The 25,873-nt window shown below is 45.7% G+C and overlaps 1 protein-coding gene across 7 annotated transcripts in view; it reads left to right on the top strand.

The window, feature by feature from the left end:
* Positions 1-25,873, top strand: part of ppp1r9a (protein phosphatase 1, regulatory subunit 9A) — a 115,496-nt gene that overhangs the window by 53,131 nt on the left and 36,492 nt on the right. For 5 of the 7 annotated variants that reach the window (XM_046326382.1, XM_046326384.1, XM_046326381.1 and 2 more), the window contains exons 5-6: positions 4,241-4,360; positions 13,323-13,458. In XM_046326382.1, coding sequence (XP_046182338.1) covers positions 4,241-4,360; positions 13,323-13,458 — 256 coding nt within the window. The remainder of the gene's footprint in view (positions 1-4,240; positions 4,361-13,322; positions 13,459-25,873) is intronic. The other 2 variants (XM_046326387.1, XM_046326383.1) reach the window with 1 other exon arrangement.

Raw genomic sequence — 25,873 nt, 5'->3', positions numbered from 1 at the left:
CACCTAGTCAATTATACAACTGAATATATTCAACTGAAATGTGTCTTCCACATTTAACCCAACCCCTCTGAATCAGAGAGGTGCGGGGGGTTGCCTTAATCGACATCCACGTCATCGGCGCCCGGGGAACAGTGGGTTAACTGCCTTGCTCAGGGGCTGAATGACTGATTGATGGAAAATGATCTGGCAAGTTTAATAATAATCTTTTCTCTTGCAACAGAATTAGTTTATTACGTCATGTCATAGTTGGAAATAATTATTATTTTGATGAAAACCGAATTTTGATTCTAACTTCGTTACTTCGATATTCCTTCTTAATTGGCTCCATAATATTATGGAAAAAGGGTTTATTTTATAAATGTCTTTCAAAGTCTTTCAAGATATGGTCACCCTCTGGTTTGTTTTATAATTATATCAACTTAGTCCTTTTTGAACAGACTGAAGATTTATCTATTTGACAATAGAAATAAAGTATTTCCTGATTTAACACAGCAAATCTACTGTGGCAATTTACCCAACACTATGATTGGAAACTAATGTTGGTGCAGCCTACTGTTATTTTATTCCTTTCTTATTTATGTTATCCATAAGTGTCGGGTATGGTCATTTCTTATTTAAAAAGGAGGGTAAAATATCCCTGGACTGTCCATATTTGAAATTTGTAACCAAATTATCAGAGGGATTGAGTTATTTGTGCCAGAAGGGAGTAGGCCGGAATCAAACCAACGCTGACCCGGATGGCTTTATATGTGTGTGTTGAAGACAGCGGTCCGAACTGCTAGATCACCAAAGGCCACGATTGAACTCAATTTTGACAGTTCATTCATAACCATAGGATACACTCAACACTGTATGTCGTAGCCTAGTGGATACCAATATATCTATCTTGTATCATTAAGCTAAATAAAACGATGGTTGTTAATGTGTAGGGCTGCATTTCAGATCTTTGTTGCAGTAATAGGACCTAGGCTTAGCGTTTGAGCGAGCTAGAGAGAATATTATTTTGATAGCAAGCCTGATCCCAATGACACGACAGCCCCCGCATGGAAAGAGAACGGCTTATTTTCAAGAATCATTTGAATTTCCTGATGCAACAGGAAAAATCTCCGCAACAAAAGAGTGATCAAGTTAAGATCCGACATCCGTTTTTGAGTCCCAAATGTATTCTCTACAAAGTGCACTACTTTTGACCAGAGGCCTATGGGCCCTGGCCAAAAGTAGTGCACTAAATAGGGAAATGAATAGGGTGCCATTGGGGACACAGACACTTGGATAACCTTGTGTCCTCTGTTGACCAAAGTTGCGTTGGCTCACAATCCCTGGGCGCTAGCAGGCAGCGCTAGCTACACATCCTGTCAGGTCCTAGCTAACGCCATGGTTTGAATAGGGTTAGGTAATAGTGCTGCTCCACTATTGTAATGGAGAGTGGTTGCCTCAAGACAGTCTTGCTCTGTATTCAGTCATTTACTTCCTGGTCTATGCTGACCATATCTCGCTATGTATTTCTATGTATTTCTCATGCCTGCTTCCTGTGTGTTCTCTTCAACATCATCAGTTTGATAATCGGCAATTGCATAATTTCTGAACACAGTTTCAAAACCAGATTATGAAATCCCCTGACTTAGATTACATATTTTCTATGCAACCATTACTATTCTAATCACTCTGCATAGTGCCACACCAGTGCATAGTTTACTACTGCACAGTGGATCCTTAAGGTGTTTTCATAACTGTTGGGAGCGATAGAGAGAGAGGATAACGGTGAGGAACTATAGAGAGAGAGGATAACGGTGAGTAAATACAGAGAGAGAGGATGACTGTGGGGAACTATAGGGAGAGAGGATAACTGGGGAGCGATAGAGAGAGAGGATAACTGGGGAACTATAGAGAGAGAGAATAACTGGGGAACGATAGAGAGAGAGGATAACGGTGAGGAACTATAGAGCGAGAGGATAACTGTGGGGAACTATAGAGAGAGAGGATAACTGTGAGGAACAATAGAGAGAGAGGATAACTGTGAGGAACGATAGAGAGAGAGGATAACTGTGGGGAACTATAGAGAGAGAGGATAACTGTGAGGAACGATAGAGAGAGAGGATAACTGTGAGGAACAATAGAGAGAGAGGATAATGGTGAGGAACTATAGAGAGAGAGGATAACTGGGGAACTATAGAGAGAGAGGATAAGTGTGGGGAACTAGAGAGAGAGAGGATAACTGGGGAACTATAGAGAGAGAGGATAACTGGGGAACTATAGAGAGAGAGGATAACTGGGGAACTATGGAGAGAGAGGATAACTGGGGAACTATAGAGAGAGAGGATAACTGGGGAACTATAGAGAGAGAGGATAACTGGGGAACGATAGAGAGAGAGGATAACTGGGGAACTATAGAGAGAGAGGATAACTGGGGAACTATAGAGAGAGAGGATAACTGGGGAACTATAGAGAGAGAGGATAACTGGGGAACTATAGAGAGAGAGGATAACTGGGGAACTATAGAGAGAGAGGATAACTGGGGAACAATAGAGAGAGAGGATAACTGGGGAACTATAGAGAGAGAGGATAACTATGGGGAACTAAAGAGAGAGAGGATAACTGGGGAACTATAGAGAGAGAGGATAACTGGGGAGCGATAGAGAGAGAGGATAACTGGGGAACGATAGAGAGAGAGGATAACTGGGGAACTATAGAGAGAGAGGATAACTGGGGAACGATAGAGAGAGAGGATAACTGGGGAACTATAGAGAGAGAGGATAACTGGGGAACTATAGAGAGGATAACTGGGGAACTATAGAGAGAGAGGATAACTGGGGAACTATAGAGAGAGAGGATAACTGTGAGGAATGATAGAGAGAGAGGATAACTGGGGAACTATAGAAAGAGAGGATAACTGGGGAACTATAGAGAGAGAGGATAACTGTGGGAAACTATATAGAGAGAGGATAACTGTGAGGAACGATAGAGAGAGAGGATAACTGTGAGGAACAATAGAGAGAGAGGATATGAGGAGAGAGAGGATAACTGTGGGGAACTATAGAGAGAGAGGATAACTGTGGGGAACTATAGAGAGAGAGGATAACTGTGAGGAACGATAGAGAGAGAGGATAACTGTGAGGAACAATAGAGAGAGAGGATAACGGTGAGGAACTATAGAGAGAGAGGATAACTGGGGAACTATAGAGAGAGAGGATAAGTGTGGGGAACTAGAGAGAGAGAGGATAACTGGGGAACTATAGAGAGAGAGGATAACTGGGGAACTATAGAGAGAGAGGATAACTGGGGAACTATGGAGAGAGAGGATAACTGGGGAACTATAGAGAGAGAGGATAACTGGGGAACTATAGAGAGAGAGGATAACTGGGGAACTATAGAGAGAGAGGATAACTGGGGAACTATAGAGAGAGAGGATAACTGGGGAACTATAGAGAGGATAACTGGGGAACTATAGAGAGAGAGGATAACTGGGGAACTATAGAGATGATAACTGGGGAACTATAGATAGAGAGGATAACTGTGGGGAACTAAAGAGAGAGATGATAACTGGGGAACTATAGAGAGAGAGGATACCTGGGGAACTATAGAGAGAGAGGATAACTGGGGAACTATAGAGAGAGAGGATAACTGGGGAACGATAGAGAGAGAGGATAACTGGGGAACGATAGAGAGAGAGGATAACTGGGGAACTATAGAGAGAGAGGATAACTGGGGAACTATAGAGAGAGAGGATAACTGGGGAACTATAGAGAGAGAGGATAACTGGGGAACTATAGAGAGAGAGGATAACTGTGGGGAACTAAAGAGAGAGAGGATAACTGGGGAACTATAGAGAGAGAGGATAACTGGGGAACTATAGAGAGAGAGGATAACTGGGGAACTATAGAGAGAGAGGATAACTGGGGAACTATAGAGAGAGAGGATAACTGGGGAACTATAGGGAGAGAGGATAACTGGGGAACTATAGAGAGCGAGGATAACTGGGGAACTATAGAGAGAGAGGATAACTGGGGAACTATAGAGAGAGGATAACTGGGGAACTATAGAGAGAGAGGATAACTGGGGAACTATAGATAGAGAGGATAACTGTGAGGAATGATAAAGAAATAGATTTGACCAGATTTTAGCCTATGCCAACACTACAGACGTGTAGGCTGCAGCATTACCACTAGACCAGCCAGGCCACTGACCAGTAGCCTGTATGTGACCTGTTTGTAACCTGTGTGTGACGTTTATGTGACCTCAGTGTGTTTTTTCGTAGGATCAAAGTGAACGACCAGATTGTGGAGGTGGACGGCACCAGTCTGGTGGGAGTGACCCAGAGCTTTGCTGCCTCCGTCCTGAGGAACACACAGGGAGTGGTCAGGTAATACCAACAGTCATATTCATAATAAAATATATTTTATTTCTTTATCCAGATGAGTCCAAGGTACCACAAAGTGGCATAAACCACAGCAGTCATGGTCATGAGAGAACAAAGACAGAGCCCCGCCTACTCTGGGGTCTACCTCTCTACCTCTCTCTACCTCTCTCTACCTCTCTACCTCTCTCAAACACTCTCTACCTTTCTACCTCTCTCTACCTCTCTACTTCTCTCTACCTCTCTACCTCTCTCTACCTCTCTCTACCTCTCTACCTCTCTCTACCTCTCTCTTTACCTCTCTACCTCTCTCTACCTCTCTCAAACACTCTCTACCTTTCTACCTCTCTCTACCTCTACTTCTCTCTACCTCTCTACCTCTCTCTACCTCTCTCAAACACTTTCTACCTCTCTAATACTCTCTACCTCTCTCTACCTCGCTCTAGCTCTCTACCTCTACCTCTACCTCTCTCTACCTCTCTAATACTCTCTACCTCTCTAATGCTCTCTGGGGTCCACTCACCAACTAAGAATTCACTAAATGGGACACACATCAAATTGAGACTCACACATACAGAATTCTGCAAAAACACCTTCCGTGTACAACGTAAAACACCAAAATAATGCTTGCAGAGCAGAATTAGGACGATTCCCGCTAATTATGAAAATCCAGAAAATATCAATTAAATTCTACAACCAACTAAAAAGAAGCGATTCTCCATAACAAAGCCCTCACCTATAGAGAGGTGAACCTGGAGATAAGTCCCCTCAGTCAGCTTGTAAGGGGACTCTCTTGTCAAACAGACCCCACAGAGCCACAGGACAGCAACACAATTACACCCAAACAAATCATAAGAAAACTAAGAACATTTCTTGAAACATTGGAAAGACTCAACAAAACAAACTGAGCAAACGGGAATGTTATTTGGCCCCTAACAGGGAGTACATAGTAGCAGAATATCTGGCCACTGTGACTGACCCAAAATGAAGGAAGCTTTGACTGAGTCCAGACTCAGAGGTCACTATCGCACATCTCTCAAGAGAAGACAGGCTATGTGCCCACTGCCCACAAAATGAGAATGGAAACAGAGCTGCTGTTCCTAACTTCCAGACAAATGTATGACCATATTAGAGACACATATTTCCCTCAGATTACACAGACCCACAACGAATTTTAAAACAAATCAGACATTGATAAACTCCCATATCTATTAGGTGAAATACCACAGTGTGCCATCACAGCAGCAAGATGTGTGACATGTTGCCACAAGAAAAGGGAGCATGAACAACATTGTAAATACAACCTATTTTTATCTGCTAATTGATTTTCCCTGTCATACACATTGCTACAACACTGTACATAGCCAATAATATAACATTTGAAATGTCTATATTCTTTTAAAACTGAGTGTAATTTTTACTGTTTATTTCAGATTGTCCTGTAGTTCATTCACTGTAATTGGAGAATTGAGTGGGTTCTGGTAGTCTTTAATAGCTGACTCGAAGATTTGTATATGTTTTTGCTATAGAGCCAAAAATATTGGAGAAGTGGTTTATCCACACATCTCCGTTTTGGGTAGATAGCTCTTCATGTTGTTTGTTTAGTGTTTTCACATTTTCCCAGAAGTGTTTAGATTCTATGGATTCTTCAATTACATTGAGCTGATTGAACTGAACGCTCTGAGAGACTCTGGGTTGAGGTTGGTGATAAAGTAGTCTACCGTACTGCAGCCAGCACACAGGAGGACATGTTTCTCTAACCAGATGTCAAATGCTCCTGTTTTCAACCTATTTAATAGAGTGGCTTCGGTCTGATCTATACCAGATGATCATACCCCCCTGAGTCCCTTTCCCGAGTCCCTTTCCTGAGTCCCTTTCCTGGTTTACGACTGGTAGTTTGGTGGATGAGACTACCAGCTCTCTGTAACCTAGAGGCCAACCAGTGGGCATAAGCCTGATCCGGGGGCCTATATAGGATGTGGCCAGGGTTGGTTTGGGGTTGGGGGTGGAGGTGTGGCTGATGATGCTGTGGTCTGGGTGTATGTCCTCTGGGGGGGGGGGGTCTCGCGGGTCTGGGGTCTGGGTGAGGTGCTCATCGCTCTGTTGCTGCTGTGTGAGGTGCAGGGACTGCGGTTGAGAGCGATGTCTTTCAAGGTCCTGGCAAAGTTGAGGTCCGTGGTCTTGTTGGGGTGTACCTGGTCATAGAGGCTGTCCAAATCCAGGGTGGGGTGATGGGCCAGGGAAACAATGGGTTTTGAGTGAGACACAGTCATGGGAAATGCTTGCATTCACCTCTCTCTCTCTCTCTGTCTCTCTCTCTTTCACTCTCTACCTCCCACTCTTTCTATTGCTGTCTCTCTCTCTCTGGTCTGTTTAGTTAAAACTGCTTTGTTAGAGGAGCATAACTCAGTGTACAGCTACAGTAGTCTGTCGTATAGTCATTCTTTCTGCACACAAAACATTATGCATGTGTCCACTTTACTGTGATTCTCTTACAGAACCTTTTCTCTTTAGCTCTGAGCTCACTGAGAAAGTGCTGTTTACATTATGTTGTGCCTTATAGAGGGAAGGGGGCCATTTTGTCTCCAAACTTAACCCAACGTACTGTATGTTTTCGAACTACAGACCACCAAAACTGCTACAGAACATAGCCTGCATGTGAAAAACGTTTTGCCGGACCCCCATTCATGCTACATTAGCATAATGTAAATAGAGTGTAAATATGTCTCATTGTGAAAGAGTAGTGGACAGCAGGCCTCCGCTCCGCAGAGCAGAACACTCTTCTCCCAAACAATAGAGGGGCACAGCATGGAATAGAAGAGCTTTATGAATAACCCCCTCCCAGCATGCATCAGTTAGACAGGCAGTTAGCCCAAGTCGGCTAGGCGAACTCAAAAGACCTTCGCTTGAAAAATTAGGGGAAAACACGGCAATAGTGCTGTTTGGCCATTGTGATACGCCGTAGCCAGTATACACTTCCTCAAAATAGTCAGAATTCATCTAAGATTTTTCGAACTAACTTTGGTGCATTATTTCTCAATGAAAAAACGTGCATGAAAACAAGTCGTCTCTCATTGAATGACAACAAAGACTTTATTGAAGAATCCCTACAGTTGACCTTCGGCTCCCAAACTTTGACTGGCATCAATAAAGAAATGTGTGTGCCCGAACGGCCGGAACAACCTTACCGAAGTCCAAAACGAAGAAAAACATCACAAAATGGCGTTATAATATATGCACAAACTCTTACGAACTGTTTTGTCTGAGAAGCATGTGGATGCGTTTAGATCTCTCTCTCTCTTTCAGTCCTCTATGTCTCTCCCTCTCTCTTTCAGTCCTCTCTCTCTCTCTCTCTCTCTCTCTCTCTCTCTCTCTCTCTCTCTCTCTCTCTCTCTCTCTCTCTCTCTCTTTCAGTCCTCTCTCTCTCTTTTTCAGTCCTCTCTCTCTTTCAGTCCTCTCTCTCCCTCTCTCTTTCAGTCCTCTCTCTCCCTCTCTCTTTCAGTCCTCTCTCTCCCTCTGTCTTCCAGTCCTCTCTCTCTCTCTCTCTTTCAGTCCTCTCTCTCTCCCTCTCTCTTTCAGTCCTCTCTCTGCCTCTCTCTTTCAGTCCTCTCCCTCTCTCTTTCAGTCCTCTCTCTCTCTCTCTCTCTCTCTCTCTCTCTCTCTCTCTCTCTCTTTCAGTCCTCTCTCTCTCTTTTTCAGTCCTCTCTCTCTCTTTCAGTCCTCTCTCTCCCTCTCTCTTTGAGTCCTCTCTCTCTCCCTCTCTCTTTCAGTCCTCTCTCTCCCTCTCTCCTTCAGTCCTCTCTCTCTCTCTTTCAGTCCTCTCTCTCCTTCTCTCTTTCAGTCCTCTCTCTCCCTCTCTCTGTCAGTCCTCTCTTTCTCCCTCTTTCAGTCCTCTCCCCCTCTCTTGCTCTTTGTGTCCTCTCTCTAACCCTTTCTCTTTCAGTCCTCTCTCTCTCTCCCTCTCTCTTTCAGTCCTCTCCCTCTCTCTCTCTCTCTCTCTCTCTCTCTCTCTCTCTCTCTCTCTCTCTCTCTCTCTCTCTCTCTCTCTCTTTCAGTCCTCTCTCTCTCTTTTTCAGTCCTCTCCCTCTGTCTTCCAGTCCTCTCTCTCCCTCACTCTTTGAGTCCTCTCTCTCTCCCTCTCTCTTTCAGTCCTCTCTCTCCCTCTCTCCTTCAGTCCTCTCTCTCTCTCTTTCAGTCCTCTCTCTCCTTCTCTCTTTCAGTCCTCTCTCTCCCTCTCTCTTTCAGTCCTCTCTTTCTCCCTCTTTCAGTCCTCTCCCTCCCTCTCTTGCTCTTTGTGTCCTCTCTCTAACCCTTTCTCTTTCAGTCCTCTCTCTCTCTCCCTCTCTCTTTCAGTCTCTCTCTCTCTCTCTCTCTCTCTCTTTCAGTCCTCTCTCTCTCTCTCTCCCTCTCTCTTTCAGTCCTCTCTCTCTCTCCCTCTCTCTTTCAGTCCTCTCTCTCTCTCCCTCTCTCTTTCAGTCCTCTCTCTCTCTCTCCCTCTCTCTTTCAGTCCGCTCTCTCTCTCTCTGTCCCTCTCTCTTTCAGTCCTCTCCCTCCCTCTCTTCCTCTTTTTGTCCTCTCTTATATAGTGTTTTTTTCCCTCTCTCCCCCTCTGTTGGTTTACTCTCCTCTGAATTATTATTATTATTATATCACTCTGTCATCCATCACAGACAAGACGACCAGGATTAGACAGCACTTTTATTTCTGTTAACCTGCGAGTAACCTTCCATCTAAAGAGCACTAATATTATTGTAAATATTACAAATGGAATTCTATTGATTTCATACTGCAATCTCTCAGGGACTTGTGTACCGAATGACACCCTAGTCCCTATATAGTGCACTACTTTTGACCAGAGCCCTATAGGGAATAGGGTGCCATTATTAGGGAAGCTATATCTGCTTAATGGTGTGAATGGTGAAGAGGGATGGAATGGAAGGATGTGTCAAACTGTGTCAAACTCTATTGCAGCATATTGTTCCCTAAGCAGCTGTTTACTGAGACAATATTGATTAAAGCATGGACAGCAGCTAGGGAGAGAAAGTGAAAAATAACACATATTTTCTTTCTTTCTCTCTTCTCACTTCTTTTCTTCTGATCTGTTCTCTCCTCTTCTCTCCTCTCTATCTCTCCTTTTTCATTCACTCTCTTCGTCCTCCTGTCCAGTAAATCTCTCTCCCTCTCTCTCTCCTCCCTGGGTTTGATCGCCCTGTGTCCCAGATTTGCCATTTCAACTCAATTTAACCCTGACTTACGACATCATCCAGGTCTCTGGAACCAGATGAGTAAGATGTCACTGGTCACCACATGAAACTATAATCGCATTATGGTAAAAAAAAGAAGAAAGATCTATATTTATGAGCCAGATATTAAAAGACAGCACAATATGAAACTAACATCCCACAATGGTTGACAGAGGGCATATCCTTTGTGTGAGGAAGTGAAGTGCGGACATCCCTCAAATCCCTAACCATGTGCGTCCCACATGGCACCCTATTCCCTATGTAGTGCACTACTTTTGACCAGAGCCCTATGGGCCCTCGTCAAAAGCAGTAAGGGAAGGGAATAGTGTGCCATTAGAGAAGCAGCCCGCGTCTGTCAACATAGCAGCTCCTAATGGACTAGACATGTTCTCTGCATTATGGCTGTTGTTCCCAGAGCAGTAGGAGGCAGGGTGGAACCCCCCTGCATGTTGCTTTTCCGGGAATGCAGAAACTGTTTCCAGGTCAGCTGCTAGATGGAGAGATGGCCGTGATTCCTCTCTGTTGTTGCTTCAGATGTAGCTCAACGTTAGCCTCTGGACTGTGGAGCGTTTAGCACTGAAGCTCTGTAATCAGCGTGCCCACTCCGGATGATTGGAGACTCAAATATGCTCTCCCGCTGAGAGGGAGGGAGAAAGGGAGAAACCAGAGAAAGATGTGTTTTTGCCTCCTGTATGCTGAGTGGTAGAGAGGGAACATGGGGAGAGGTGACCTGGCATTCACAAATCTATTACTGAATGACTTAAAGACCATCCCAAACACTGGATTTGGGTTTTGGAGATTTGAGTCAGAGTTAGCAAGATACTGCCAGAATAAATATATACCTTCAATGTTGTTATAAACTGGACAAAGTGGATTAATTAAAAGGTGAATGTTCCTATTAATAGTAGTAGTGGAAATGGGATTACCACTAACAGCAACTACAACAACAATATTCATGAGAATGCCTGTGACGACCAGTCTCTATAGCCAGACTGTGCTCACTGAGTCTGTACCTAGTCAGTGTTTTCCTCAGTTTTCTATCAGTCACAGTGGTCAGATAGTCTGCCACCATGTACTGTCTGTTTAGAGACAAAAAGCATTGAAGTTGACGTACATTTTTTGTGGTGTCTTTCCAATAGGTGATTTATTTTAATTTTGCTTTGTGATAATATAGTCATATTTTCTGAGTGCTCTCCTGAGGCTCTATGGAGTTGGTTTGGGTTAGTGATCTGAGCATCAGAACCGGCTCAGGGGACTCCTCTCTTGTTTCATCTCTTGACATTGTAGGGCTGTGTGATGATATGTTTCAGAGTTGCTTATTTGTTCTATTCTAATAAGGGGGGCTATTGGCCCAATTCTGCTCTACATGAGTTATTTGGAGGTTTTCTTTGCTCTTCAAAACTCTGCATGCAGTATTTTGATTGGATGTTTGTCCCATTTGGTAAATTCATTATTAGAGAGGGGACCCCATACTTCGCTGCCATTTTGTGCCAGATTGTAATTGGAATTTCCATTTTAATGTTGCTTATAATGACATAGAATGCTCTTCTTGCTTTGTCTCTCAGCTTGTTCACAGCCATGTGAAAGCCACCTGTGTTGCTGATATTTAGTCCTAGATATGTGTCGTTTTTGGTGTGTCCAAATAGAACTGTGTCCAAATAGAATTCATGTTTGTGATCCTGATTTCCGGACCTTTTTTTGAATATTCTATTCAGTTTTTTTAGGTCATCTGTCAGAACCTGTGTAGATGATCTAGGTGCTGCAGTAGCTCCTTAGTGGGAGACCACAACACCAGGTCATCTGCGTACAGCAGACACTTGATTTCAGTATTGTGTAAGGTGAGACCAGGTGCTGCAGATTATTCTAATGTTTTTGCCAATTCATTAATGTAGATGTTAAACAGTGTTGAACTTGAGCAGCCCTGTTTCACACCACGTCCCTGAGTGAAGAAGTCTGTTTACTTGTTGCCAATTTTAACCACACATTTGTTTTTAGTGTACTTTGATTTGATAAATCTCTCTCTCACCAGTGGACGGCATGGCAGTCCTAGGCTTTGTAGGGTATGGTAGTGTAGGGTGGGGTATGGAAGAGTATGGTAGGGTATGGTTGGGTGGGGTAGGGTATGGTATGGTAGAGGATTGTAGGGTATGGTAGGGTGGGGTATGGTAGGGTATGGTAGAGGATGGTATGGTATGTTAGGGTGGGGGTTGGGTGGGGTGGGGTAGGGTATGGTAGAGTAGGGTAGCGTGGGGTACGGTAGAGGATGGTAGGGTATGGTAGTGTAGGGTGGGATATGGTAGGGTGGGGTATGGTAGTGTACGGTATGGTAGGGTAGGGTGGGGTAGGATATGCTAGAGTATGGTAGGGTATGGTAGAGTGGAGTGGGGTATGGTAGAGTATGGTAGGATAGGTATGGGTATGGTAGGGTTGGATAAGAGCGTCTGCTAAATGACTTAAATGTAAATGTATGTTAGGGTATGGTAGAGTATGGTAGGGTATGGTAGAGTATGGTAGGGTATGGTAGGTGGGGTATGTTAGGGTATGGTAGGTAGGGTATGGTAGGGAATGGTAGGGTATGATAGAGTATGGTAGGGTATGGTAGGTGGGGTATGTTAGGGTATGGTAGGTAGGGTATGGTAGGGAATGGTAGGGTATGATAGAGTATGGTAGGGTATGATAGAGTATGGTAGGGTATGATAGAGTATGGTAGGGTATGATAGAGTATGGTAGAGTATGGTAGGGTGGGGTAGGGTATGGTAGAGTATTGTAGGGTAGGGTAGGATATGGTAGGGTGGGGTAGGGTAGGGTATGGTAGAGTATTGTATGGCAGGGTTGGGTGGGGTATGGTAGAGTAGGGTATGGTATGGTAGGGTATGGTAGAGTGGGGTGGGATATGGTAGAGTATGGTGGGGTGGGGTGGGGTAGGGTAGGGTATGGTAGAGTATGGTAGAGTTTGGTAGGGTATGGTAGAGTGGGGTGGGGTATGGTAGAGTAGGGTAGGGTATGGTAGGGTAGGGTATGGTAGAGTATGGTAGGGTGGGGTAGGGTATGGTAGAGTATGGTAGGGTGGGGTATGATAGGGTAGGGTATTGGTAGGGTAGGGTTTGGTAGGGTAGGGTATGGTCGGGTTGGGGTTTGATAGGGTGGTGTAGGGTGTGAGAGAATGGCTGGTACAGCTGTAACCCTGAGCCTGTGCCAGTGCCTGATGTGCACATTCCACCCTGGAGGGCTGCATGACATTTGTCACGTCACTGTGTTACTGATGAAAGCCACCTTCCCCCTCCTCGCCTCCACTCCTCTATAATCAGATCCTGCCGTTAAGTCCCTGCCAATCGCACAGACTGCCTGTTACAGCCTCAAACAACACACAAACAAATAAACAGTTTCAAATTAGGACAGAGAAAGTTCAGTCGTGTTTAGTTAAGCTGATAAATGAATGAGAAAAAGTCAATGGAAGAGGTGTATTGAAGTGAAGCTCTCATTCCTCAGTAAACCAACATGCACAGTGTTTCAGTGTATTTTTAAAGTCAATGGAAGAGGTGTATTGAAGTGAAGCTCTCACTCCTCAGTAAACCAACATGCACAGTGTTTCAGTGTATTTTTAAAGTCAGCACTTCTGTGACACGCAACAGCAGTTCTTTTTCCAATCTATTGTCCAATGATTCTTCATTATGTGAATGTTTTATGTATGCTCTTGCTGATTGGCTGTTGCTGTCCGTTTCCAGGTTTGTGATTGGTCGAGAGCGTCCGGGCCAGGTGAGCGAGGTGGCTGCTCTGATCCAACAGACTCTGGAGCAGGAGAGGAGACAGAGAGAGATGCTGGAGCAGCAGTATGCCCAGTATGCCCAGTACGACGATGAGGTGGGTAGCCTACTGCCCCATTGTCTCACCCTGCTACTGATACACCTGTTAGTGTGGCCCATCAAATCCTATACAGTTTTATTAACTCATTCTACAACAATGACTAACTTACTGAATCACTAATCAAATCAAATCAAATTGTATTGGTCACATGGTTAGCAGATATTAATGCGAGTGTAGCGAAATGCTTGTACACTCTTCTACTGATCAGGGCCTGTAAGCATCTCAGTAGGATTGCTGATTTAGGATCAGTTTTGCCTTTTAGATTAGGATGAATATGTATGGAAAGAGAGGGGGGGAGTGTTGATGCTGGATCAGTACTCCAGTTTGATATGGACCCAGCTCTGTTTCACCCTGCTAATGACTAACCTGTGTGGTCACACTGCACTCAGACCTGTGTGGTCACACTGCCCTCAGACCTGTGTGGTCACACTGCACTCAGACCTGTGTGGTCACACTGCACTCAGACCTGTGTGGTCACACTGCACTCAGACCTGTGTGGTCACACTGCCCTCAGACCTGTGTGGTCACACTGCCCTCAGATCTGTGTGGTCACACTGCACTCAGACCTGTGTGGTCACACTGCCCTCAGAGACCTCAGACCTGTGGTCACACTGCACTCAGACCTGTGTGGTCACACTGCCCTCAGACCTGTGTGGTCACACTGCACTCAGACCTGTGTGGTCACACTGCACTCAGACCTGTGTGGTCACACTGCACTCAGACCTGTGTGGTCACACTGCACTCAGACCTGTGTGGTCACACTGCACTCAGACCTGTGTGGTCACACTGCACTCAGACCTGTGTGTTCACACTGCACTCAGACCTGTGTGGTCACACTGCCCTCAGACCTGTGTGGTCACACTGCCCTCAGACCTGTGTGGTCACACTGCACTCAGACCTGTGTGGTCACACTGCCCTCAGATCTGTGTGGTCACACTGCACTCAGACCTGTGTGGTCACACTGCACTCAGACCTATGTGGTCACACTGCACTCAGACCTGTGTGGTCACACTGCACTCCAATCCCGTTCTCCAACATTGCAATTGACTGCCGCAGGTCAATCTTGGTCATGAGTTGGGGTTGTGATAATGGAAAATCAGGCGTAGTGAAACAGCTCGAGAATAATGTGGCTGTTCACATTATAACAAGCCTCAAGGTGTGGTTTAAAGTGTTTGAGCGTCTGTGGTTGTTAAAAAACACTGGCAATTCTCTCTCTCATCCAACATGTTTTCCTGCCTGTGTTTGTTCTAGTACAAACTAAAGCCCATTCTCTCATTATTATAATGGGTCAGGAGGCTGGAGGACAATAAGACCACCCCTCTCTCTCACTCTTTCTCCCCAACTCCCTTTCTCCAGATGTATCTCTCTCTTCCCCTCTCTCTCTCTCTCTTCCCCTCCCCTCTCTCTCTCTCTCTCTTTCTCTTCCCCTCCCTCTCTCTCTCTCTCTCTCTCTCTCTCTCTCTCTCTCTCTCTCTCTCTCTCCTCCTCCCCTCCCTCTCTCTCTCTCTTCCCTCCCTCTCTCTCTTCCCCCCTCCCCCTCCCTCCCTCCCTCCCTCCCCTCCCTCCCTCCCTCCCTCCCTCCCTCCCTCCCTCCCTCCCTCTGTCTGTCTGTCTGTCTGTCTGTCTGTCTGTCTGTCTGTCTGTCTGTCTGTCTGTCTGTCTGTCTGTCTGTCTGTCTGTCTGTCTGTCTGCCTGTCTGCCTGTCTGCCTGTCTGCCTGTCTCCTCCATTCATTCAGGCCTGATTTATTTCCATGCATCAGACAAGGGACATTTCTTTAATGGGTTGCGCGTTGCCATGGTACCGAGGCTGAGGGTCTTTATTAAATCCCCATTTAGAGAGAAGAGACGTCAGGTTAATTACCATGTATCTGGGCAGAGTGATACATAGCCTATAGGCTCTGGTCTGGTGCATGCTGGTATGTCTATGTCTCTACTGTACAGTATGTCTGTGTGATGATTTCAAAGATACATTTTTTTTTTCCCTTCAGTGTTTGTCATTCATTGGTGGATTGATTGTTGTGACTCAGAGGGTTGTATGGCATGTCTGTTTATGTCCTGGGAACAAACCAAACCAAAGTCTCCACACACAGCTGTCTGATATTACCAGTCCCATGCTGCGTTTAGGATGAATAATTTGCCATGTGGTGGGAACTTAATCTAATATTTATAGAGATATTAATATTAATGCTCTCATATTATTCCAGAGCATAGATCATCCTAAATAATTCATAATTGTTTACCATGTCGGTTATGCGTGAATGAATGGATGTTTTGCTAGTTATAATTCAGTGTGGATTCCCCAGTACCGTTGGATTCTGTAGGAATGTGAAACGTATTAGTAAAGGATTAGTAATGGCAACTCATTACACTGTGTGCTGTCAGGCTGTAAGGCTTAATGTGTGTCCTCAGTGGCACCCTATTCCTTATATAGTGTACTACTTTTGACCAAGGCCTGGATAGGGTGAATTGAAAATGGGGTGAACAGGGTGCATAGGTTGAATAGAGAATGGGGTGACTAGATGGGGTGAATGGAGAATGGGGTGAATAGAGAACGGGGTGAATAGAGAATGAGGTGAATGGAGAATGAGGTGACTAGATGGGGTGAATGGAGAATGGGGTGAATAGAGAATAGGGTGAATAGAGAACGGGATGAATAGAGAATTAGGTGGATGGAGAATGGGGTGACTAGAGAATGGGGTTAATAGATGGGGTGACTAGAGAATGGGGTGAATAGATGGGTTTAATAGAGAATGGGGTGACTAGATGGGGTGAATAGAGAATGGGGTGAATATATGGGGTTAATAGAGAATGGGGTGACTAGATTTGGTTAATCGAGAATGGGGTGACTAGATGGGGTGAATAGATGGGGTTAATAGAGAATGTGATGACTAGATGGGGTAAACAGATGGGGTGAATAGAGAATGGGGTGAATAGAGAATGGGGTAAATGGATGGGGTGAATAGAGAATGGGGTGACTAGATGGGGTGAATGGAGAATGGGGTGAATATATGGGTTAATAGAGAATGGGGTGAATAAATGGGTTAATAGAGAATGGGGTGAATAGATGGGGTGAATGGAGAATGGGGTGAATAGATGGGGTGAATAGAGAATGGGGTGAATATATGGGGTTAATAGAGAATGGGGTGACTAGAGAATGGGGTGAATAGATTTGGTTAATCGAGAATGGGGTGACTAGATGGGGTGACTAGATGGGGTGAATAGAGAATTTGATGACTAGATGGGGTAAACAGATGGGGTTAATAGAGAATGGGGTGACTAGAGAATGGGGTGAATAAATGGGGTGACTAGAGAATGGGGTGAATAGATGGGGTTAATAGAGAATGGGGTGAATAGATGGGGTTAATAGAGAATGGGGTGAATAGAGAATGGGGTGAATAGAGAATGGGGTGAATGGATGGGGTGAATAGAGAATGGGGTGACTAGATGGGGTGAATGGAGAATGGGGTGAATAAATGGGTTAATAGAGAATGGGGTGAATATATGGGGTGAATGGAGAATGGGGTGAATAGATGGGGTGAATGGAGAATGGGGTGAATAGATGGGGTGAATGGAGAATGGGGTGACTAGATGGGGTGAATAGATGGGGTGAATGGAGAATGGGGTGAATAGATGGGGTGAATAGAGAATGGGGTGACTAGATGGGGTGAATAGAGAATGTGGTGACTAGATGGGGTGAATGGAGAATGGGGTGAATAAATGGGGTTAATAAAGAATGGGGTGACTAGATGGGGTTAATAGAGAATCGGGTGACTACATGGGGTGACTAGAGAATGGGGTGACTAGATGGGGTTAATAGAGAATCGGGGGAATAGATGGGGTGACTAGAGAATGGGGTGACTACATGGGGTGACTAGAGAATGGGGGGACTACATTGGGTGACTAGATGGGTTTAATAGAGAATGGGGATGACTAGATGGGGTGAATAGATTGGGTTAATAGAGGATGAGGTGAATAGAGGATGGGGGACTAGAGGATTGGGTGAATAGATGGGGTTAATAGAGAATGGGGTGACTAGATGGGGTGAATAGATGGGGTTAATAGAGGATGAGGTGAATAGAGGATGGGGCGACTAGAGGATGGGGTGACTAGATGGGGTGACTAGATGGGGTGACTAGATTGGTTTAATAGAGAATCGGGTGAATAGATGGGCTTAAACGAGAATGGGGTGACTAGAGAATGGGGTGAATAGATGGGGTTAATAGAGAATGGGGTGAATAGATGGGGTTAATAGAGAATGGGGTGAATAGATGGGGTTAATAGAGAATGGGGTGAATAGATGGGGTTAATAGAGAATGGGGTGAATAGATGAGGTTAATAGAGAATGGGGTGAATAGAGAACAGGTTGAATGGAGAATGAGGTGAATAGAGGGTGGGTTGAATAGAGGATGGGGTGATTAGAGAATGGGGTGAATAGATTTGGTTAATCGAGAATGGGGTGACTAGATGGGGTGAATAGAGAATGGGGTGACTAGATGGGGTGAATAGAGAATGGGGTGACTAGATGGGTTGAAGAGAGAATGGGGTGAATAATTATCTTGGTGCAGTAGCTCCTTAGTGGGAGACCACAACACCAGGTCATCTGCGTACAGCAGACACTTGATTTCAGTATTGTGTAAGGTGAGACCAGGTGCTGCAGATTATTCTAATTATTCTAATGTTTTTGCCAATTCATTAATGTAGATGTTAAACAGTGTTGAACTTGAGCAGCCCTGTTTCACCCTGTTCACCCTGTTTCACCCTGTTCACCCTGTTTCACCCCGTTCACCCTATTCACCCCGTTCTCTATTCAACCTTTTCACCCTGTTCACCCTGTTCACCCTGTTAATAGAGAATGGGGTGAATGGGGGTGAATAGATACCCTTAGTTGTTTAAAGCAGCAGGGCTGAAAGCTTTCCCTGTACCAGAGGTTTCAAATCATGCGTCAGCGTAAGCTTTGTGTGTGTGTGTGTGTGTGTGTGTGTGTGTGTGTGTGTGTGTGTGTGTGTGTGTGTGTGTGTGTGTGTGTGTGTGTGTGTGTGTGTGTGTGTGTGTGTGTGTGTGTGTGTGTGTGTGTGTGTGTGTGTGTGTGTGTGTGTGTGTGTGCGCGCATCAGTGTGTTTGTGAGAGAGTCAGAGAGAGACAGAGAGAGAGAGAGAAAGATAATGTGTTCGCTCTGCAACAACTCTGTGAGCTCCAGCACCAGTGTCTCTGGCAGTAGGACCAGACAGAGGAGCTCGGCCGGCCAGGATGGGTCATTCGATCCTGCTGTCCCTGCCTGGCTCTCTGCAACCAGATGTGAGCTGCAGCAGAGCAGAACTCGTCTTTATAATCCTGTCTGTGACCCAAATGGCACCCCGCTCTCTACATAGTGCACTACTTTAGAGCAGAACTCATTGGGGATAGTGTGTCATTTGGGATGTATTCTGTCTGTCTGGATCAGTTTTGTAAGCTGCCAGGCTGTAGAGAGAGAGAACTCTAGCAGAAAGAGAAACATACAGTATCATCAACCCTGCTGTCTCTTTTCTACTGACCACACATACTGCACAGGCTGATGATGATGATGATGATGATAGTGACGGGGTGATGATGGTGGTGAAGTTAATGGAACATTCATCCTTATAGCCTGCTACCATGTGCACATTGCTGCGCTTATAATGTGAAGAAATGATAACATTTTAAGCTAAATGTTCTGATCTGTTTTCTCCGCCACATTGCGTAAAAAAAGATGCTAGTGGTTGTATTCATTTGGGATCTATCGCATCCCACAACTGTCCCAGACTATGTTTGGAATATTTATTTCTCATACAGAAGTGAATAGGTCGACTTTTGACTATGGGGGATCGTAGATTGATATTTATTTATTTTATTTTATTTCACCTTTATTTAACCAGGTAGGAAAGTTGAGAACAAGTTCTCATTTACAATTGCGACCTGGCCAAGATAAAGCAAAGCAGTTCGACACAAACAACACAGAGTTACACATGGAGTAAAATAAACATACAGTCAATAATAAAGTAGAAAAAATAAGTCTATATACAATGTGAGCAAATGAGGTGAGATAAGGGAGGTAAAGGCAAAAAAAGGCCATGGTGGCAAAGTAAATACAATATAGCAAGTAAAACACTGGAATGGTGTTTGCAGCAAAATAGAAATAGAAATAATGGGGTGCAAAGCAAAATAAATAAATAAATACAGTAGGGGAAGAGGTAGTTGTTTGGGCTAAATTATAGATGGGCTATGTACAGGTGCAGTAATCTGTGAGCTGCTCTGACAGCTGGTGCTTAAAGCTAGTGAGGGAGATAAGTGTTTCCAGTTTCAGAGAATTTTGTAGTTCATTCCAGTCATTGGCAGCAGAGAACTGGAAAGAGAGGCAGTCAAAGGAAGAATTGGTTTTGGGGGTGACCAGAGAGATATACCTGCTGGAGCGCGTGCTACAGGTGGGTGCTGCTATGGTGACCAGCGAGCTGAGATAAGGGGGGACTTTACCTAGCAGGGTCTTGTAGATGACATGGAGCCAGTGGGTTTGGCGACGAGTATGAAGCGAGAGCCAGCCAACGAGAGCGTACAGGTCGTAATGGTGGGTAGTACATGGGGCTTTGGTGACAAAATGGATGGCACTGTAATAGACTGCATCCAATTTGTTGAGTAGGGTATTGGAGGAAATTTTGTAAATGACATCGCCGAAGTCGAGGATTGGTAGGATGGTCAGTTTTACAAGGGTATGTTTGGCAGCATGAGTGAAGGATGTTTTGTTGCAAAAGAGGAAGCCAATTCTAGATTTAACTTTGGAATGGAGATGTTTGATGTGGGTCTGTAAGGAGAGTTTACAGTCTAACCAGACACCTAGGTATTTGTAGTTGTCCATGTATTCTAAGTATTCTAAGTCAGAGCCGTCCAGAGCCGTCCAGAGTAGTGATGTTGGACAGTTTTACTTGGATTTAAGAGCAATTGGAGGCCACAGAAGGAGAGTTGTATGGCATTGAAGCTTGCCTGCAGGGTTGTTAACACAGTGTCCAAAGAAGGGCCAGAAGCATACAGAATGGTGTCGTCTGCGTAGACGTGGATCAGAGACTCACCAGCAGCAAGAGCGACATCATTGATGTATACAGAGAAGAGAATCGGTCCAAGAATTGAACCCTGTGGCGCTCCCATAGAGACTGCCGGAGGTCTGGACAGACCCTCCGATTTGACACAATGAACTCTATCAGAGAAGTAGTTGGTGAACCAGGCGAGGCAATCATTTGAGAAACCAAGGCTGTCGTGTCTGCCGATGAGGATGTGGTGATTGACAGAGTCGAAAGCCTTGGCCAGATCAATGAATACCGCTGCACAGTAATGTTTCTTATCGATGGCGGTTAAGATATCGTTTAGGACCTTGAGCGTGGCTGAGGTGCACCTATGACCTGATCTGAAACCAGATTGCATAGCAGAAAGGGTATGGTGAGATTCAAAATGGTCGGTAATCTGTTTGTTGACTTGGCTTTCGAAGACCTTAGAAAGGCAGGGTAGGTAAGATATAGGTCTGTAGCAGTTTGGGTCAAGTGTGTGTCCCCCTTTGAAGAGGGGGATGACCGCAGCTGCTTTCCAATCTTTGGGAATCTCAGACGACACAAAGAAAGGTTGAACAGGCTGGTAATAGGGGTGGCAACAATTTCGGCAGATAATTTTTAGAAAGAAAGGGTCCAGATTGTCTAGCCCGGCTGATTTGTAGGGGTCCAGATTTTGCAGCTCTTTCAGAACATCAGCTGACTGAATTTGGGAGAAGGAGAAATGGGGAAGGCTTGGGCGAGTTGCTGTGGGGGGTGCAGTGCTGTTGACCGGGGTAGGGGTAGCCAGGTGGAAAGCATGGCCAGCCGTAGAAAAATGCTTATTGAAATTCTCAATTATAGTGGATTTATCAGTGGTGTGTTATGCAGGTGAATGAGGACCCAAAAGCGACTTGGCGAAAACAGAGTCTTTAATCCAGTAAAGTAAAAATACAATCAAATAAAACAATTTCCACTCGTAATGACGAGAACCGACTGGAGACTTGATCTTGAACTGCAGGTTGCCTCGGGAAGGCACTTGAACTTAGCAGACTCAGACACCTGCTCACCACGCAGCATCTGAGGGAAACACGACACGACAGGGCGATACACAAACACAGCACGGTGAACAATAGACAAGGATCCGACAGGACAGGAACGGAAAACAAGGGAAGAAATAGGGACTCTAATCAGGGGAAAAGATAAGGAACAGGTGTGGGAAGACTAAATGATTGATTAGGGGAATAGGAACAGCTGGGAGCAGGAACGGAACGATAGAGAGAAGAGAGAGAGGAAGGGAGAGAGAAAAAGGGGAACGAACCTAAAAAGACCAGCAGGGGGAAAACGAACAGAAGGAAAAGCAAAATGACAAGATGATATAAGACAAAACATGACAGTACCCCCCCACTCACCGAGCGCCTCCTGGCGCTCTCGAGGAGGAACACTGGCGGCAACGGAGGAAATCATAGATCAAACGGTCCAGCACGTCCCGAGAAAGAACCCAACTCCTCTCCTCAGGACCGTAACGAAAAACGATAAAAAGGGAAACTAGGGTACTACTCTAAAAAAAAAAAAAAAAATGAGACACGGGTAGAGAACTGAAAGCTGTAGAGCAAACAGGACCAAACAGGCCAGGAGAGTAACAACTAGGGACAGACTGAGACACAGCAAGGGCAGGAACAAGAACAGGAGAGATGCGATGGCAGGGAACAGACTGAGACCCAGCAAGACCAGGAGCAGAAGCAGAAAAAAAATTACCAGACCTCTTCTGCGCGCAGTCCGAACACGCAGCCACGAAACGGCGCGTGTCACGCTCCTGAGTAGGCCACCAAAACCGCTGGCGAATAGAAGCAAGCGTACCCCGAACGCCGGGATGGCCAGCTAACTTGGCAGAGTGAGCCCACTGAAGAACAGCCAGACGAGTAGAAACAGGAACGAAAAGAAGGTTACTAGGACAAGCGCGCGGCGACGCAGTGTGCGTGAGTGCTTGCTTAACCTGTCTCTCAATTCCCCAGACAGTCAACCCGACAACACGCCCAACAGGAAGGATCCCCTCGGGATCGGTAGAAGCCACAGAAGAACTAAAGAGACGGGATAAAGCATGAGGCTTGGTGTTCTTAGTACCCGGGCAATAAGAAATAACGAACTCGAAACGAGCGAAAAACAACGCCCAACGAGCATGACGCGCATTCAGTCGTTTGGCATAACGGATGTACTCAAGGTTCCTTTGGTCAGTCCAAACGACAAAAGGAACGGTCGCCCCCTCCAACCACTGTCGCCATTTGCCTAGGGCTAAACGGATGGCGAGCAGTTCGCGGTTAGCCACATCATAGTTACGTTCCGACGGTGACAGGCGATGAGAAAAATACGCACAAGGGTGGACCCCATCGTCAGTATCGGAGCGCTGGGACAGAATGGCTCCCACGCCCACCCCCGACGCGTCAACCTCAACAATAAACTGTTTAGTGATGTCAGGTGCAACAAGGATAGGAGCGGATGCAAAACGCTTCTTAAAGAGATCAGAACAACAATCATACGACCGGTGAGGAGGAAGGGAGTTGGTTCTGGACCGACTGAAGAACGAGCGCAGACCATGATATTCCTCCGGCACTCCTGTCAAATCACCAGGTTCCTCCTGAGAAGAGGGGACAGAACAAACAGGAGAAATAGCAGACATTAAACACTTCACATGACAAGAAACGTTCCAGGAAAGGATAGAATTACTAGACCAATCAAAAGAAGGATTATGACACACTAGCCAGGGATGACCCAAAACAACAGGTGTAAAAGGTGAACAAAAAATCAAAAAAGAAATGGTCTCACTATGGTTACCAGATACAGTGAGGGTTAAAGGTAGTGTTTCACATAATATACTGGGGAGAGGACTACCATCCAAGGCAAACATGACCGTGGGCTCCCTAACTGTCTGAGAGGAATGTCATGTTCCCGCGCCCAGGCTTCGTCCATAAAACAGCCCTCTGCCCCAGAGTCTATTAATGCACTGCAGGAAGCTGCCGATCCGGTCCAGCGTAGATGGACCGGTAAAGTAGTACATGTACTTGACGGAGAGGACCGTCTAGTAGCGCTTATCAGTCGCCCTCCGCTTACTGATGAGCTCTGGCCTTTAACTGGACATGAAATGACAAAATGACCAGCGGAACCGCAATAGAGACAGAGGCGGTTGGTGATTCTCCGTTCCCTCTCCTTAGTCGAGATGCGAATACCCCCCAGCTGCATGGGCTCAACACCTGAGTCAGTGGGGAAAGACGGTAGTGTCGGAGAGAGGGGAGACACAGTTAACGCGAGCTCTCTTCTATGAGCTCGGTGACGAAGATCTACCCGTCGTTCAATGCGAATAGCGAGTTCAATCAAAGAATCCACGCTGGATGGAACCTCCCGAGAGAGAATCTCATCCTTAACCTTCGCGTGGAGTCCCTCCAGAAAACGAGCGAGCAACGCCTGCTCGTTCCAGTTACTGGAGGCAGCAAGAGTGCGAAACTCTATAGAGTAATCCGTTATGGAACGATTACCTTGACATAGGGAAGACAGGGACCAGGAAGCTTCTTTCCCAAAAACTGAGCGATCAAAAACCCTTATCATCTCCTCTTTAAAGTTCAGATAATTGTTAGTACACTCAGCGCTTGCCTCCCAGATAGCTGTGCCCCACTGCCGAGCCCGACCAGTAAGGAGTGATATGACGTAGGCAATCCGAGCTCTCTCTCTTGAGTATGTGTTGGGTTGGAGAGAGAACACTATATCACACTGGGTGAGAAAGGAGCGGCACTCAGTGGGCTGCCCAGAATAACATGGTGGGTTATTAACCCTAGGTTCCGGAGGCTCGGAAGACCCGGAAGTAGCTGGTGGCACGAGACGAAGACTCTGATACTGTCCTGAGAGGTCGGAGACCTGAGCGGCCAGGGTCTCAACGGCATGTCGAGCAGCAGACAATTCCTGCTCGTGTCTGCCGAGCATCGCTCCCTGGAACTCGAGAGTAGAGTAGAGAGAATCCATAGTCGCTGGGTCCATTCTTGGTCGGATCCTTCTGTTATGCAGGTGAATGAGGACCCAAAAGCGACTTGGCGAAAACAGAGTCTTTAATCCAGTAAAGTAAAAATACAATCAAATAAAACAATTTTCACTCGTAATGACGAGAACCGACTGGAGACTTGATCTTGAACTGCAGGTTGCCTCGGGAAGGCACTTGAACTTAGCAGACTCAGACACCTGCTCACCACGCAGCATCTGAGGGAAACACGACACGACAGGGCGATACACAAACACAGCACGGTGAACAATAGACAAGGATCCGACAGGACAGGAACGGAAAACAAGGGAAGAAATAGGGACTCTAATCAGGGGAAAAGATAAGGAACAGGTGTGGGAAGACTAAATGATTGATTAGGGGAATAGGAACAGCTGGGAGCAGGAACGGAACGATAGAGAGAAGAGAGAGAGGAAGGGAGAGAGAAAAAGGGGAACGAACCTAAAAAGACCAGCAGGGGGAAAACGAACAGAAGGAAAAGCAAAATGACAAGATGATATAAGACAAAACATGACATGGTGACAGTGTTTCCTATCTTCAGTGCAGTGGGCAGCTAGGAGGAGGTGTTCTTATTATCCATGGACTTTACAGTATCCCATAACTTTTTTGAGTTAGTGTTGCAGGAAGCAAATTTCTGCTTGAAAAAGCTAGCCTTGGCTTTTCTAACTGCCTGTGTAAAATGGTTTCTAGCTTCCCTGAAAAGCTGCATATCACGGGGGCTGTTCAATGCTAATGCAGAACGCCATAGGATGTTTTTGTGTTGGTTAAGGGCAGTCAGGTCTGGGGAGAACCAAGGGCTATATCTGTTCCTGGTTCTAAATTTCTTGAATGGGGCATGCTTATTTAAGATGGTTAGGAAGGCATTTAAAAAAACCTGGCATCCTACTGACGGGATGAGATCAATATCCTTCCAGGATACCCTGGCCAGGTCGATTAGAAAGGCCTGCTCACTGAAGCGTTTTAGGGAGTGTTTGACAGTGATGAGTAGAGGTCGTTTGACCGCTGACCCATTACGGATGCAGGCAATGAGGCAGTGATCGCTGAAATCTTGGTTGAAGACAGCAGAGGTGTATTTAGAGGGCAAGTTGGTTAGGATGATATCTTTGAGGGTGCCCGTGTTTACGGCTTTGGGGAGGTACCTGGTAGGTTCATTGATAATTTGTGTGAGATTGAGGGCATCAAGCTTAGATTGTAGGATGGCTGGGGTGTTAAGCATGTTCCAGTTTAAGTCGCCTAGCAGCACGAGCTCTGAAGATAGATGGGGGTCAATCAGTTCACATATGGTGTCCAGAGCACAGCTGGGGGCAGAGGGTGGTCTATAGCAGGCAGCAACGGTTGAGAGAC

The sequence above is a fragment of the Oncorhynchus gorbuscha genome, linkage group LG24, assembly GCF_021184085.1.
Source record: "Oncorhynchus gorbuscha isolate QuinsamMale2020 ecotype Even-year linkage group LG24, OgorEven_v1.0, whole genome shotgun sequence".
Lineage (NCBI taxonomy): Eukaryota > Metazoa > Chordata > Actinopteri > Salmoniformes > Salmonidae > Oncorhynchus > Oncorhynchus gorbuscha.
This window is presented reverse-complemented; position numbering and strand designations above follow the sequence as displayed.